Below are 16,298 nucleotides of genomic sequence, written 5' to 3'. Positions count from 1 at the left end.
GTCTGGCTCTCCACCCGAGCTCCCGCAGCAGGATATCCAGTTTCAGGAGTGGAATAACTGGAACAGACTCTCCGTGACCTCTGAGGGCAGGAATTTGCCTTTATACAATTTATTCCTTTTAGTGATGTTGCACCTCTCTTCCCAGAAACCCAGTGAACTCCTGCCTTGCTACAAGCCACATCTAATCTGTCTAGGTGCTCCTCACAAACATTGATGAGTCTGGGTGGGATTTTCAAAGAAGTCTTTAGCCACAACACCACCCTTCCTGCCACCTGCTAGTCACTTCATATAGCTGCCCTTATTCTCAGGATTAGGGGTCAGAGGCCAGGCCTACTCAGAGAGACCATCTTAAGCACTCTCTGCCGTATCTGTTTGGTCCTCGCCCCATACACAATGGGGTTCAGCATGGGTGGGACCAGGAGGTAGAAGTTGGCCAACAGGATGTGGATGTGAGGAGACACGTTTTGGCCAAACCGGTACGTCAGCGATGAGGCAGCAATGGGTGTGTAGAAGGCCAGGATGGCGCAGACGTGGGAGATGCAGGTGCTGAAAGTCTTGAGACGGGCATCAACTGAGGCCAGCCTGAGCACGGCCCGCAGGATCATGATGTAGGACAGGACGATGAACAGTGAATCCATGAGCAGCGTCAGAAAGCCAATAGTCAGCCCATAGAGATTGCTGATGGTGATATCCCCACACACCAGTATCACAACTGCCATGTGCTCACAGTAGGAATGCGCAATGATGTTGGTCCTGTAGTACGCGTACCGTTGGACAAGTAGGGGCAGCGGGGAGATGTACAACACGCCCCGGATCATAGCCGCCAGCCCGATTTTGGCTACGATCGTGTTGGTCAAGACAGTCTTGTGCCTTAGCGGGTCACAGATGGCGACATAGCGGTCGAAAGCCATGGCCAGGAAGATCCCAGACTCCATGGCTGAGAAGGAGTGTATGACAAACATCTGGAGGAGGCAGGCGTCCAAGCCGATCTCTCTGTAACTGAACCAGAAGATGCCCAGCAGCTTGGGCATGGTGGAAGTGGAGAGGACCAGGTCGATGACGGCCAGCATGGAGAGGAAGTAGAACATGGGCTCATGCAGGCTCGGCTCCGTCTTGATGATGAAGAGGATGGTGCAGTTCCCCAGGATGGCGATGATGTACATGGAGCAGAAGGGGACGGAGATCCAGACGTGCAGGGTTTCCAGCCCAGGGATGCCGATCAGGAGGAACGTTGGGGGATTGAAGCAGGAGCCATTGAAGGGCAACATGATGCATTTCCTGTGCCAGATGAGACTCAAGAGATGCTTCTGGCCCTGTAATGAGAGGCAGCGGGTGCTAGTTGGCAGAGATTGCATTGCCTCTAACTAGTCCTCAGGCGTCTAGTGCTGGGAAGAACCAGATCTACCAGCCTGACCACTCCGTCCCCACTTAACAAATAATTACCGATCGCCGGCAAGGTTCTGTGGCCTGTGCTATGCAGGGGGTCAGAGGAGATGATGCAAATGGGCCCTTCTGGCCTTGAAATCTATGAGGCACTGATTCAATGAGGGCATGATCCAACTCCTACTCAAATCAACGGGGAGTCTCCATTGACGTCAGTGGAGCTGGGTGTGTAGCTCTTTGATAGCATTTTTCTCTTGGACAGTTCTATGAATACGATGACTATGTGCAGCGACACTAGACTGGGTAAACATGACAAGCGCTGTCAACCTGCAGGGGTGTGTGTGGCTGAGTTACTGTCTCTGCGAGAACCCAAACTTTGCATTTCTGGATGTGGCAAGTTATGCCCTAGGTGGCCTTGACGGAGGGGGAGGGCATTTAATTTCTCTGTCTGTCTGTCTATCTGTCTTAGCTTCCCCTCCCATCCCAGCGCTGCTTCCTGCGTTCGCCTGGCACAGTTACGCAGAGACAGAATTATCTCTTTTAGGGCATGAATGACAGCAATGCGTGTTATCTAGGGACAATACCGTCACAACCCCCTGGATAGAGGTGCTGGAATGAGATGCTAAGAAAGAAACAATGAATAAAAAAAGCAAACTTTCTCAGAAAACGTTTTGAGATATCTATCTATCAATCATAGAATCATAGAATATTAGGGTTGGAAGAGACCTCAGGAGGTCATCTAGTCCAATCCCTTGCTCAAAGCAGGACCAACACCAACTAAATCATCCCAGCCAGGGCTTTGTCAAGCCAGACCTTAAAAACCTCTAAGGATGGAGATTCTACCTCCCTGGGTTACCCATTCCAGTGCTTCACCACCCTCCTAGTGATCTATCTATCTATCTATCTATCCCAGTGGTTCTCAAACTTTTGTACTGGTGACCCCTTTCACATAGCAAGCCTCTGAGTGTGATCCCCACTTATCAATTAAAACACTTTTTTTGTATGTTTAACACCATTATAAATGCTGGAGGCAAAGCGGGGTTTGGGGTGGAGGCTGACAGCTCGCGACCCCCCATGTAATAACCTCACGACCCCGTGAGGGGTCCCGAACCCCAGTTTGAGAACCCCTGATCTATCCCCATACACCCCATCTATCTATCTAATCACCACACCCACCCACTGTATCCATCTCTCTATCTACAGACAGTATATGTTATGTATAGACATAGACACAGATACACACTGTGGCCTATCAAAATAAGTAAACTTTTGGAATACATTTCAGGTACGATTAAATAATCAAACTCGTTCTTTTCCGACCAGCTCTATCTTAGTTAATGAGGTGGGATTTAATTTTTCTTCCATGCTCATTCATCCGCTGGTTAAAGCAAGGTGGTGCAAGGGGAGCACAGGCTCCCCGTCTTTGCTAATAACACAGGGGAGGGCCCCCTCTGCTCCCTCGCCTGAGTAAGCAGCACTCCCCCTCCTCCTCCCCCGCGCTATTTCAATCCACTGTAGCTGCCCCACAGTGCTGAGGGCAGGAAAGTTGGAAAGCAAGGCGGGAGTTCCAGGGATGACTTTCTAGCCGTGCGAGCTGACTGATCACTGATGGGACAAAGTCTGCTATGTGCTATACGTTACACAGGCTATAACACATGGCACCAACAGTGCACGTACTGCACCACTCTTTAAATATACCCAAAGGCTCAGAAATGATGGTCCAGTGGTTAGGGCACTAGGCAGGGACTCAGGAGAGCTTGTTGAATTGCCAGCTCTGCTACACTCTCCCCTATGTGACCATGGGCAGGTCATTTAGTCATTGGTCTCCCTGTGCCTCAGTTTCCCCAAGTATACATTGGTGATTACAGGGGTGAGTGAGGATCCATCCATCATAGACCATGAGGCTCTCAGCTACTGTGGTGCTGGGGCCATATAATTACTGGAGATGGAGAGAGATATTTTCTATTCAATACATTGCCCCTCCTGGGCTCAGCTGAACCGGGTTATGGTGAACATTCGTCATCTACCTGTGCCACGAGAAGCACGTTGTTACAGCACGAAGTCAACTCACTTCTCAGCCATGACGGCAGTAGCCGTGCTGCCTCAGGGAACTGGAGATCCGAAGCCTGCTCAGTCACCTGGTCAGCATCGTTCGGCAATAGCTGCAAGGCTTGGTGGTAACTTCCCGGGGATGCCAGGCTCAGAGCATGCCAGTATTTATAGCTCCTCCAACGCCCGGCCCACTGGGGAACTTCAGCCCGCGGGGAGAAGCTGCAGCTCTGGCCCTTTCCACACACCAACATGCTGCTAAGTTTAGAACCCCCCCACGGCTGAACATTAACTCTCCATAGGTCTTGCCATCATCCGGACTGGACTCTGTGCGCAAACACCGAACAGGCTCCAGCTGGTGTAAGCTGGGGAAGCTCCACTGAAAACACGGGGGCTACCCCCATTTAAACCAGCAGAGGGTCTGGCCAGCTAGCTAGGTGTATATGTGGGGGGTGAGGGGAGGGGGGAGAGAGAGAGATGGGTGTGTATGGAGATAGATAGACAGATAGATAGATAGATAGAGGAGGTGGATGGGGATAGATAGATAGATAGATAGATAGGAGAGTGTATTAGGATAGATAGATAGATTAGATTAGATAGATGGGGGTGTATTAGGATAGATAGATAGATAGATGGGGTGTATTAGGATAGATAGATAGGGGGTGTATTAGGATAGATAGATAGATAGATAGATGGGGGTGTATTAGGATAGATAGATAGATAGATAGATAGATAGATAGATGGGGTGTATTAGGATAGATAGGGGGTGTATTAGGATAGATAGATAGATAGATAGATAGATAGATGGGGGTGTATTAGGATAGATAGATAGGGAGTGTATTAGGATAGATAGATAGATAGTTAGATAGATAGATAGATTAGATAGATAGGTCCACATTTTACAGCAAATACTTGTTTAACTTCAATACATTTTAAACTAATTTTACGGCTAGCAGATTTTAACTCCTAAAATAGATAGTATATCTGCACTTACTCTTTGGAAAGCTGTTAACTGATACTGGTTCTTAAAACAAGTTGTGATGGTTCTTTGCCCTTGTACAGTAGATCCCCTATTTGACAGATTAATTGCGGATTGATCAGTTCACAAAATCGAAAGTTCATAACGTTGAACATCTCAAAATTGCAGTAGGCTCAGTGCATAAGTTGCAGTATGATGCACTGCACGGCTTTCTTCTTGTTCTTCAAAACCACTGCAAAATGATTTCCAAAGCACTGAAGGCATTGGCGGGGTGGTGGTGGTGGTGAAGGGTTATCAATTTGTTCTTCATCAACATCAGCTTCATTATACAATTTTTTTCCTTTTCCATCAGGAAACATGGTTCATATAATTGGTCATTCATAAGACAGGTGTTCATAAAATCCAACTTTGAGTGTAACTGGTAGTTTAAGTCCTGCATAGGAAACAACCTTCACTTAGGATTTCTCAATGGTTTCCTTAATGACAGCATCATACATCTTCCTTGGAATAACATTGCATTGCACACTAGTATCCCATTTGAAAAATAGCCCCCTGCTGTTACTATTTAGAGGTATTTATCAAAGTAAAGCAGTATGTTTTGCAGTCACTGTCACTACCAAGCGATCTGAGGCCCTTATTTCCAGTCCTCCAACCATGTAGACTCTTGGTTTTAGCTGTTTGGCCTACCTTTGAAGAACGTATTTCCTGTTGCATTAGTGGCATAGTTGACTAAATTCTGGCCAGGATGGACCTATACACAGTGCCTAGGAATGGTTGCTCATCAAAAAAATTATTCTTATTTTGGTTGGTATTTTGCTGTCTTTGTTCCTGGTTTTCTCTTTCTGAAATGCTACCTGCACGAGCTGATCATTCTGTACTTAGTCACTCTTCATGTTGCTAACTTCGCTGACTCTTATAGCACTGCAATACTTTGGTCTAATTTCGGTCGTTGGGTTTAGTGTACCGCTGATGGTGGTGCTCGTGGCCTGTGATAGACAGGAGGTCAGACTAGATGATCCAGGGGTCCCTTCTGGTCTTAATCTCTATGACTCTATGGCTTCAATGGGCTTTGGATCAGGTCCCACAGTTATAAGCAAAGGCCATTTGGCATTAGGTCAGCTTCCAAAACATTGCCGAGACTAATTGTACAGATCATTGAGAGCCTATTCCTAAACTCATAAACTAAATCGAATTCTTTCCATTGACTTCACTGGATCCTTATGCTCTGGAAGTTATAATGAGTGGGACAAAACACCTCCTTCATGCTGCCTGACTTAGCACTTCCCCCTCTGGCGATGGCGAGCCTGGGGTAATCAGCCCGCCCCCCCCTCCTCTCAGCACAGAGAAAATCACAAGCAAAAACGAACGATAATTTAAGGGTAATGAGATTCCTTGACGGATCAAGGAACCCCCATCATGTCAAAGTTGATGAAGGACTTGTGTGCAATGCTAAACATACGGGCCCTAAGAACGTCAGTCTACCACCCACAGACCGATGGCCTTGTTCAACACTTTAATAGGACACTGAAGAAAATGATATGTAAAGTGGTGAGCCGGGATGGGAAGAACTGGGACACCTTACTACCCTACCTGATGTTTGCTATAAGGGAGGTTCCCCAGACTTCAACCGAGTTTTCCCCTTTCAAGCTGTTATATGGTCCCCACCCCTGCAGCATACTGGACATCACTAAGGAGAGCTGGGAAGAGCAGCCTAACCAGGAAAGAAGCATCATTGAGTATGTGATGCAGATGAAAGACAGGATAGCCCAAGTCACTCCCATAGTGCGGGAACACATGGAGAAGGCACAAGAGGCCCAACAAACCTATTACAATTGCCGAGCGATGGCCCGGAAATTCTAGGTGGGAGATCGGGTAATGGTGCTGGTGCCCACTGCCGAGAGCAAGCTCCTGGCCAGATGGCAGGGGCCATATGAAGTAATAGAAGCCATTGGAGAGGTCAACTATAAGGTTCGACAGCCTGATCGCCGGAAGCCAGAACAGATCTACCATATAAACCTATGGCAAGACAGAAAAGCTCATCTGGTCACCCTAGAGATGCCACCCCAAGAAAGCAGGGTCAAGTGGGGATATCCCCTGAATTGCCCCCTGAACAGCGAGCAGAAGTCATCAATATGATTGAATGGAACCACAACATGTTCTTGGAGAAGCCAGGCAGGACCACAGAGGTTCATCGTCGCATCATCACAGATCCTGGAGTAAAGGTGAATGTTAAGCCATACCTGATCCCAGAAGCAAAAAGGGAGGAGATCAGGACCAAAGTTGTGAGAATGCTGGAGCTGGGAGTCATTGAGGAGTCAATGGTCCAGTCCAATTGTCCTGGTAACTAAGCCAGTAGACGAGCTAATCGACCGGTTGGGAAAAGCACGATTTTTGTCCACCCTTGACCTGACCAAAGGTTATTGGCAAATCCCCCTGGCCAAGGAAGCCAAAGAGAAGATGGCCTTTTCGACACCAGAGGATTGTACCAGTACACAGTCCTCCCTTTTGGATTACATGGGGCCACCTTCTAGTGGCTCATGGATAAGCTGTTGTGTTCACATGGCAAGTATGTGGCTGCTTACCTTGATGATGTCATCATACATAGCCCACACTAGGAGATGCACCTAGAAAAGGTGGAAGCTGTATTGGATACCCTGAGGAAGGTGGATCTCACTGCGAATCCCTCCAAATGTGCAACAGGCCTAGCAGAAGCCAAATACCTTGGTACATTGTGGGGAGGGGCGTAGTGAAGCCCCAACTGAACAAGTTGGAGGCGACCCAAAGTAGACCCTGACCAATCCGGAAGAAACAGGTCAGAGAATTCCTGGGGATAGCTGGGTACTATAGGCGATTCATTCCCCACTTTGCTACCACAGCATACCCGTTGATGGATCTGATAAAAGCCCGGGGCCCAGACATAGTGAAATGGTCCAGCGCAGCTGAAGAGGCTTTTACAGATCTGGGGACTGCCCTCTGCAGTAATGCAGTGCTAGTAGCCCCAGCCTTTGAGAAGGAGTTTATACTGCAAACCGATGCCTCCGAGGTCAATTATATGAACCATGTTTCCTGATGGAAAAGGAAAAAAATTGTATAATGAAGCTGATGTTGATGAAGAACAAATTGATAACCCTTCACCCTAACCCTAACCCTAACCCTAACCCTAACCCTAACCCTAGGAATGAGGGATGACATTCATTTTACAGTAGGGCAGACTGGTTAGAAGGCAGGTTAAAGGCGTCACGACCCCCACCCCCCTAGCAAGTGACAGCAGCCCAATCTGGGCAATCTTTGGGCTGGTTACGATAGTATTGTATCTCAAGGGGTTGCAGATAGCCACGTATCGGTCTAAAGACATGACCAAGAGCACCCCTGACTCCACTACAGTGAAGGTGTGGATGAAGAACATCTGGAGGAAGCAAGCCTCGAAGCTGATCTCTCTGGAATCCAGCCAGAAGATGCTCAGCATTTTGGGGACAATGGCAGTTGAGAAGACCAGATCAATGACAGCCAGCATGGACAGGAAATAGTACATGGGCTCATGGAGGGTCTCCTCCTGCTTTACAACGAAGAGGACAGTACCATTTCCTAGCAGAGCAATCACATACATGAGGCAGAATGGGATGGAGATCCAGACGTGCTCAGGTTCCAGGCCAGGGATGCCGGTCAGCAGGAACGTAGAGGGATTAGGACAGGTCTGATTGAAGGTTGACATGACCTACAGCAGACGCGGATCAGTCGATTTGCAGAAGTTCTTTCCCTGCAATACAATAATAGAAGGGCTGGGATTTTTTCAGGGCGCTGGACATTTTTCAAACCCAGCATGAGCTCATTTGGTTTATTCACGCCAGACTGTTCAAAGCTCGGTGCCTTAAGTTATGCTCCTAAATTGGCAGCATGGTCTGGAGAGGCACAGTGGTCTAGTAGGGAGGGCACTGGACAGCAAGTCAGGAGACCTGAATGCTGCCCTGGGCTCTGCCACTGGCATGCTGGGTCACCTTGGGCCAGTCGCTTTCCTGCTCTGTGCCTCAGTTTCCCCCCCTTGTCTGTTGTCTATTTCCTTTCTAAGCTCTTCAGGGCAAGGACTCTCTAGCATGCACATGTGTATGTACAGCTCCTAGCCCGGTGAGGCTCTGATCTCAGCTGGGGCCCACAGTTGCTGTTGTACTGACCGATGGGGAGACTAGGGCACAGAGACTTCCCTGCCCTGCCCTCTTTCCCCAGCCATCTTCCATGAACCAAGTGCAACCGGGAGACCCATGAGCCGCTGCGAGGATCCCACCCCATACTCGGAGGTAAGAAGAGGAAGATGAGGATTGAGGACACAAGATAATGTTTTGGAGACAGCAGACAGACCTGGCTACTCCCTGATCAGCCACTGCAGTGCGTTGTGCCAGGGGTGAATCTAGCCCGATATGTCCATGGCAAAATGAACCAGCGAGAATTGCAGCTGTTTGATCATTGCAAATTACAGCTGGTGCATCCAGAACTGTGAGTTAAGAACATAATCAAGGTTGTGAACAATTAAAAGTTTGATATCTATCTATCTATCTATCTATCTATCTATCTATCTATCTCTATCAACGGCCATACCGGGTCAGACCAAAGGTCCATCTAGCCCAGCATCCTGTCCTCCGACAGTGGCAAATACCAGGTGCCCCAGAGGGAATGAACAGAACAGGTAATCATCCAGTGATCCACCCCTGTCCCCCATTCCCAGTTTCTGGCAAACAGAGGCTAGGGACACCATCCCTGCCCATCCTGGCTAATAGACATTGATGGACCTATCCTCCATGAATTTATCTAGTTCTTTTTTGAACGCTGTTATAGTCTTGGCCTTCACAACATCCTCTGGCAAAGAGTTCCACAGGTTAACTGTTTGTTGTGTGAAAAAATATTTCCTTTTGTTTGTTTTAAACCTGCTGCCTATTAATTTCATTTGGTGACCCCTAGTTCTTGTGTTATGAGAAGGAGTAAACAACACTTCCTTATCTACTTTCTCCACCTCAGTCATGATTTTATAGACTTGAATCATATCCCGTCTTAGTCGCCTCTTTTCCAAGCTCCAAAGTCCCAGTCTTATTAATCTCTCCTCATATTGCAGCCGTTCCATACCCCTGTACATTTTTGTTGCCCTTTTCTAAACCTTTTCCAATTCCAATATATCTTTTTTGAGATGGGGCGACCACATCTGCACGCCATATTTAAGATGTGGGTGTACCATGGATTTATACAGCACCTTCACCATAACCCCCCCCACCTCTTTTACTTGCTAAACAGGTTGTAACCAGTGTTTTTAACATTCCCATCATGCAAACTGTCCCTCCAGGTTTCAGTAATGCCAATTATATCACATATCTTTTCATTGGTAAGAATTCCAATTCCTTTCGCTTATTACCAAGACTCCTAGCATTGGTGTATAAGCAACGAGAACATTTCCATCCATCCACCCATCTCAGGCTGTTGTAATGAATCCCACCATCGCCACATCTCTGCACTTTCCACATAAAATAGATGGTTAATAGCCAAATCCTCAAGGGATTTAGAAGCTTTGATTCTTCTTTCTTTCTGGGGTTCAGAAACTCTGGTTGGGGCAGGTTTATCATTATGGTTTCTAACTTCAATGATCTGGTCCATTTCATTTTAAAAACAGGAGTCATGCTTTAGTCTTCAGTGCTATTGCCTCGCCATTCTCCATGTCACATCTTCTCTCGGGAACTTATTTCTAATCATTTATTAGCTGTAAATTCTGGGATTTCCCTCAGGGCAGGACGCGTTTTCCCTACACACAGGGAGTAAAGCCAGTCAACATTTTTTGGTTAAAATATTTTTCCAGTGAAAAATGACTTTTCAAGCAAAATGAAACTTTTGCAGAACATTTTCATTTTGCTCCAGATTTTCTGGTTTGTGGCTGAAAAAAACAACAACCCTGACACAGAAACCTGAACATTCAATTTTCCATACAAAAATATTTTTTTGGTAAAAATGTTTGATTCTTATTTTTAAATAGTTTTTTTTTAACTGAAAACAAAAATTGTAACTGAAAACAGATTTCAAAAAGGGAGTATTTCCTGTTTTTGGTTTTGATTTTTCATTGAAAAATGGAAACATTTTCATCGTAAATTTTGGGGGGGGAAATGAAAAAATAAATTAAAAATGTCCACCAAAGCGTAATTGCTTTTTTTGTTTGTTTTTGGCCTAGCTCTAATTGTGAGATCACACACACTGCAAATGCTGAAGCAGCCTCAGTCTGCAAAGCCTGGGAGAAACACTGCCGTTTAACTTAGCTCCCTCTCAGTCACCCGGCAACAGAGCACTTTCCAATGAGCCTTTCTCGCCCTGCCTCCCCCCGTTCCATCCAAATAACCCTACAGTCACCTACCTCCATGCGGGTCTTGTGGCTGTCCCTCCTTATCTCTTTGGGGTGCTCTGCCTGTGTGCAGGCGTGACTCTGAAATGTCAGGACAAACATTGCAGGAGTCTTTATAATTCACCCCAGTTAAATCTTCTGGGATCTCTCCACCAGATGGGAGTCTCCGGTGACTATGGCCTCTCCAACTGTGCTAGTCTAAGGCAGGGAAGGATAAATGGTATTGACCCTAAATTAGTTCTCGCTGTCCTGCTTTGCTTTGCTAGCCCCCGGGTCTGGAAAGTACTAGGATGGGGTGGTGCAAATGATTGTGGTGTTGGTCGCAACTTTCTGTGTAACTTTTCCTCAGAAAAAAACCCTCTCTTCTGAATGCCTGTCAGGTAGGAGCCACACACTAGAGCAAGACCTAAGGGAGTTCCCCATCTAGCAGCTGGATATGACAGGATGTCCTGCATGTGGCCATCGAAGGACCTCAACCTTGATTCTCCTGGCAATGGTCTATTGGCTGAGCTACCTCCTCTGAGCCCTGGCTTGCATCACATCACCCTCCCAAGCTTTCTTCACAACCAACAAAACTGGAAGGGCTGAGAGTCTCTCCTGCGATATTGTCCTTTTGGGCTACTCTGGCAGCACAAAGGAGACAAAAAACCAGTAGATTAAAATGTGGGGATTCCTCAGGAGTGGGGGAATCCCTGAGTGTCATGGAGCCAGTGTAGCCAGCTCCTACTTCTGGCCCCTTTCCCAGTCCTTGGTATGGGGGGTACTGGGGACTTGACAGGAGGAAAGGAGCATGGTCAGAATGTTACTGTGCTCCAGCAATCCCCAGCAGGGGACCTGGACCTTTGGGGCCATATTCCACTGGTGGTGTTTAGAGCAGCCCCGAGGCTGCTCTGAACTGTACCGGCCATAGGACTGAGGAGATATCAATGGCTCCCTTGCACTACTCAGTGTCTTACACCAGGCTCAGCACCATAGTCTCTGAGCGCCTTCCTGTAGTGCATTACGTTAACGGCTGTCACACATTTGTTCTCATCCCCTCCCCAGGAGGAGAAGTGTGTGTGGGAAGGTGTTTTATCGTGGTCATATTTTCATGTTTATGTTAGAGGAGGCCGGTCAAAGAAATGCACTGCGCACTTGGAGCGCAGGGGGGAGAAGTTTGGGATGGTCCTTAGCTCTGGGGAGTCTGTTTCACAGTCTCAGGCTGGACCACAAGTACGCTCTGTCTCCCTCACTGCTGCGCTTTGCCCTTAATGTCGCGCGTTCCACTGGGCCAGGGGAGTTGAGTTGTTGACCATGGTCTTCAGCCCAGACTTTGAGGTGATCTTTAAGAGATGCTGGGCGCAGGCCGTTGAACAAGGACCAAGACCTTGAATTTGATGTACCCTCGTCCCTTCACTGTGCTCAGTGCATATCGGGGGCGGTTCAGACTTGAGGCCAATATCTGTACCTTGAAAAGTAGCTCTGGAAGGGAGTAACTGCTCTCCCCGGGCGGTGCTGGAATAACTCACTGCAGCTCACTTCGAGCCCTAGCATGATGAGCCCTCTTTTACAAATGGGGAAACTGAGCCCCCGTCAAAGAGACTGTCACGCTAGAGATCATGTCCTAAAAAAAAAATGCACCCGGGTTGGTGAAAACTCACCAAAAATTGGGAACATTTAAAAAATCTAATTTCTGCTTCAGCCTGCGTGCAATTTGTTTGTTTGCTTTTTATGTTTCCTTCAGCTTGGTCCATGAATATAGATTTACGAATTTCACTTTTATTTCTAGTCTACTTTAATTCCTGGATCCTCTGCACTCACCATAAACTCAGTGTTTGCACACGCGTGCGCACACACACACACACAGACACACACCTACCCACCCACACACACCAGGAAACATTTATTTTGCTGCATTAAAGTACATACGCAAAGTGAGTTAACATGCACAAAGCCACCTTGTGGTTCTCCTTCAAAGGCCTCCTTAAAACTCTTCTTTGCCGTGATGCGCACAGGAAACTTGACAATGGGTGTCTCCTGTTGTCTCTGGTTTTATACTTAGATGGGAGCTCCTCAGGGCACAGACTGTCTGTTTATTATGGCTTGTTGTACGGTATCTAACACAGTAGAGCCCTGCTCTATGACTGGGGCCTCTGGGTGCTAATGCAGCAGAAATAATAAATAATTTTGCCATGAAGTTTTGTAAAACTTTGCAGAATATCTAAATGTTGTGTATCCACCTATTCCCTACCCCCATCTATCTATCTATCTATCCCCATATACCCCATATACCCCATCTATCTATCTATCTATCTATCTATCTATCTATCCCCATACACCCCATCTATCTATCTATCTATCTATCTATCTATCCTTCAGTACAGTCTTATCTAAACACCTGACATTCTCCTTTTAAGATATTTTTCTGTGTCACACAGAAAATCCATTGCCGAGCTGGGATTAAAACTCAAGACTCCTTGACTCCTCACCTGGTGCTACACTACACACCTCCCCCCAGTGTGTCTGGCCCTCTCCCTTCGGCATGACAGTCCATTGTTTCCTTTAGTTCCGAGCTCTGCAGGTGTCTCTCTCTTGTTTTTCAGGGTTACACTGACGGAGATTCCCCAGTGTTTCTGTTCAAACCCAACCGCCATCTCTGTTCCTGGGGTGTGAGTGCGCTCGGAGCTGACCGGTGATTGCAGACGGACCTCCGTGACTAGGAAACGCAGCCAGGAACTACCACAAGATCCAGCTTAGACAATGTAACCCATATGCTTCATCCGGGGGACAATACATTGAAATGCACACTGAGTGGAGGGGAAACCTGGGAACCAGGGATGGCTGATGGACAGGCCAGGGTATCAGGGGCGGCTCCAGGCACCAGCGCACCAAGCGCGTGCCTGGGGCGGCAAGCCACGGGGGGCGGCCTGCCGGTCGCCATGAGGGTGGCAGTCAGGCTGCCTTCAGCGGCATGCCTGCGGGAGGTCCGCCGGTCCTGCGGCTTCGGCGGCAATTTGGCTGCGGGTACGCCGAAGGCGCGGGACCAGCGGACCTCCCACAGGCATGCTGCCGAATCCGCATTACCAGCGGACCTCCCGCAGGCATGCCGCCGAAAGCCGCCTGACTGCCGTGCTTGGGACGGCAAAATACATAGAGCCGCCCCTGCAGGGCATCAGTGGGCCTCAGCCAGACATGAGTTTGCATCATGCCACCGCTCTGAAGAGAGTCACTGACATTTTGGTGGCATGCAAATGAGACACATGATCACGGAGCAGCGGGGTGATATAACTCCTCTCTAGGGGTGAAATTCACCCTGATGCAGAGGGACCAGTACAAGACCAAGGCACCAGGTTCTTAATGGGACTTAAGTGGTGACTTTTACCCAGTAGTGGCTATTCCAGGAATCCCATCGCCTTCAGTTGGGTATCACATCTAGACGCAGCTCCAAGAAGAGCGACAGAAGTGACTAAGGGTGAGGGGGGCGCTGTGAGCAAAGGTTCAAAGAGCTGAATCCGTACAGTGTGGCTAAGCGACAGCTCAAGGGCATGTGGCTGAAAGGTGCAATCCCCCAGGCGGCAGGGGAATTATTTAGGAGGACAACGTGGCGGCCGGCAATGCTTCTTTCTGCACAGGTTCCACAGTTTATCTTCCAGCCGTCACAACGTCTGCATTTGACGGCCAAAGTCCATGCAGCGTCTCTCGTGGGGTGCTAAGACCGTCAGGACTTTGGGGCAGGGACTGTTTTCCTTCTCAAGGGTGTGTAGGGCCTTGTCACAGGGCGGCTGGTCCTTGAAGCGGAAACGGGGCCTTCGGCCACCTCTACAGGAGCAGCTCACCTCCCGAGATGGGCAGATGGTTTTGGTCATGTGACTAACAAAGCCAGGCCAGGCCTAGGGATAGAAGGGAGATGTCCGACGGAGAGCGAGGGGTTGACTCCAGCTCTGGAGGGCTGAGAGCGCTGGGCGGGGCAGAAGCCTGGGAAGCTGCAGCTGGAAGCTGTGGAGGATAGATGACAGTTGGAACTGAACCGAGCTCCGGGAATGAGGACTGAGGGCTCCTAGCTCAAGGGGAGAGAAGCACTGACCTGGGGTTGGGGCCTGGAGGAGCCATGTGTGGGGACTAAATAAATTGGATGCCCAGAGAGGGAGAGTTTTAATTGCCATTGGTCTGTGATGTGCAGTTCTTAAGGGGGCCTGAGCTGAAGGGGAAACTGAGGCAAGGCACTGCAGAACCATCCTGGCTAGGAGGGGTCCTCAGGAGGAGGCTGACCCTGTTACAGACACGTAGCACAAGCGGACCCTGATCGGGGCCTCTGGGGCCTACTGAAATGCAAATATTGTCACGTACCTTGCGCAGAACCAGGACAATGTCAAGCATACGAGTTCAGCGGTTTCTGAATTATCCGCCCCTCCTCCCCCACCAAAACAGATCTGAGCCTGATAATTTGCTAATGGAAACCTTTATTAATATTTTGCTAATGGAAGCCCCTCAAAACTCAACCATGGTTGCACTCTTGTCATTCAAAACCTTCACCAAAAAAAACCCCCAACCATCTCAAGGCAGACGCCACTCCTGGAAAATTGCAGGCAAATGGTTCATGTTCCCTGAAGTTCTGGCACCATGAATACAGATGATCACAATGGACACTGTTCTGTGACCTTAACTAGAGCGGTTTAAACAAGCTGTCAGATACACTGTAGGGAACGATTCGGCATTGCTCCGGATTCCAAATGTAATTTATATTATGCAGATAATTATTATTCATTGTTTGTATTGCAGCAGAGACTCCAGATCAGGGCCTGGTTATGCTGGGTACTGTACAGACACAATATGACATATCTGCTCCAAAGAATTTACAGTCTAACTAGCCGAGACAGACAAAGGGTGGAGAGGGGAAACTGAGGCACGGAAAGGGTGTGTGTGTGTGGAGTGATGTGCCCATGTTAATGAGCAGCAGGTTTAAAACAAATAAAAGGAAGTTCTTCTTCACACAGCGCACAGTCAACCTGTGGAACTCCTTGCCTGAGGAGGTTGTGAAGGCTAGGACTATAACAGGGTTTAAAAGAGAACTGGATAAATTCATGGAGGTTAAGTCCATTAATGGCTATTAGCCAGGATGGGTAAGGAATGGTGTCCCTAGCCCCTGTTTGTCAGAGGGTGGTGATGGATGGCACGAGAGAGATCACTTGATCATTGCCTGTTAGGTTCACTCCCTCTGGGACACCTGGCATTGGCCACTGTCGGATACTGTGGCTGGATGGACCTTTGGTCTGACCCAGTATGGCCGTTCTTATGTTCACACAGCAGATTAGTGTCAGAGCCAGGAAGAGAGCCTAGATCTCTTGACACCCAGTCTTGTGGTCTAACCATTAGACGAAACTATCTCTTATTCTGAGTCAGATTCTGCTATGCTCACTCGTGTTGAGACGCTCCTTACTTCTCCAGTCGTCCCAGTGATTTCGTCGTGGCTACTCTGGGTGAGTGAGGTTGGCAGAATCGCCTCCTTGCTGAATAGACCCGGTGAACAACTGATCACACTCC

General features: G+C 48.2%; 2 protein-coding genes across 2 annotated transcripts; both read right to left on the bottom strand.

Annotated features, from left to right (window-relative positions):
- Positions 1-317: 317 nt before the first annotated feature.
- LOC112115835 (olfactory receptor 52M1-like) lies at positions 318-1,268 on the bottom strand. Its single transcript, XM_024213030.1, has one exon. The coding sequence runs from the start codon at positions 1,266-1,268 to the stop codon at positions 318-320; it is 951 nt and encodes a 316-aa protein (XP_024068798.1).
- A 6,315-nt stretch (positions 1,269-7,583) lies between these two features.
- Positions 7,584-8,123, bottom strand: LOC112115831 (olfactory receptor 52N4-like). The gene has a single exon (XM_024213027.2). It carries the CDS (start codon positions 8,121-8,123, stop codon positions 7,584-7,586), a length of 540 nt encoding a protein of 179 aa, XP_024068795.1.
- Between the last annotated feature and the right edge of the window lie 8,175 nt (positions 8,124-16,298).

This window comes from Terrapene carolina, unplaced genomic scaffold (genome assembly GCF_002925995.2).
Source record: "Terrapene carolina triunguis isolate 2854851 unplaced genomic scaffold, T_m_triunguis-2.0 Scaffold51221, whole genome shotgun sequence".
Lineage (NCBI taxonomy): Eukaryota > Metazoa > Chordata > Testudines > Emydidae > Terrapene > Terrapene triunguis.
This window is presented reverse-complemented; position numbering and strand designations above follow the sequence as displayed.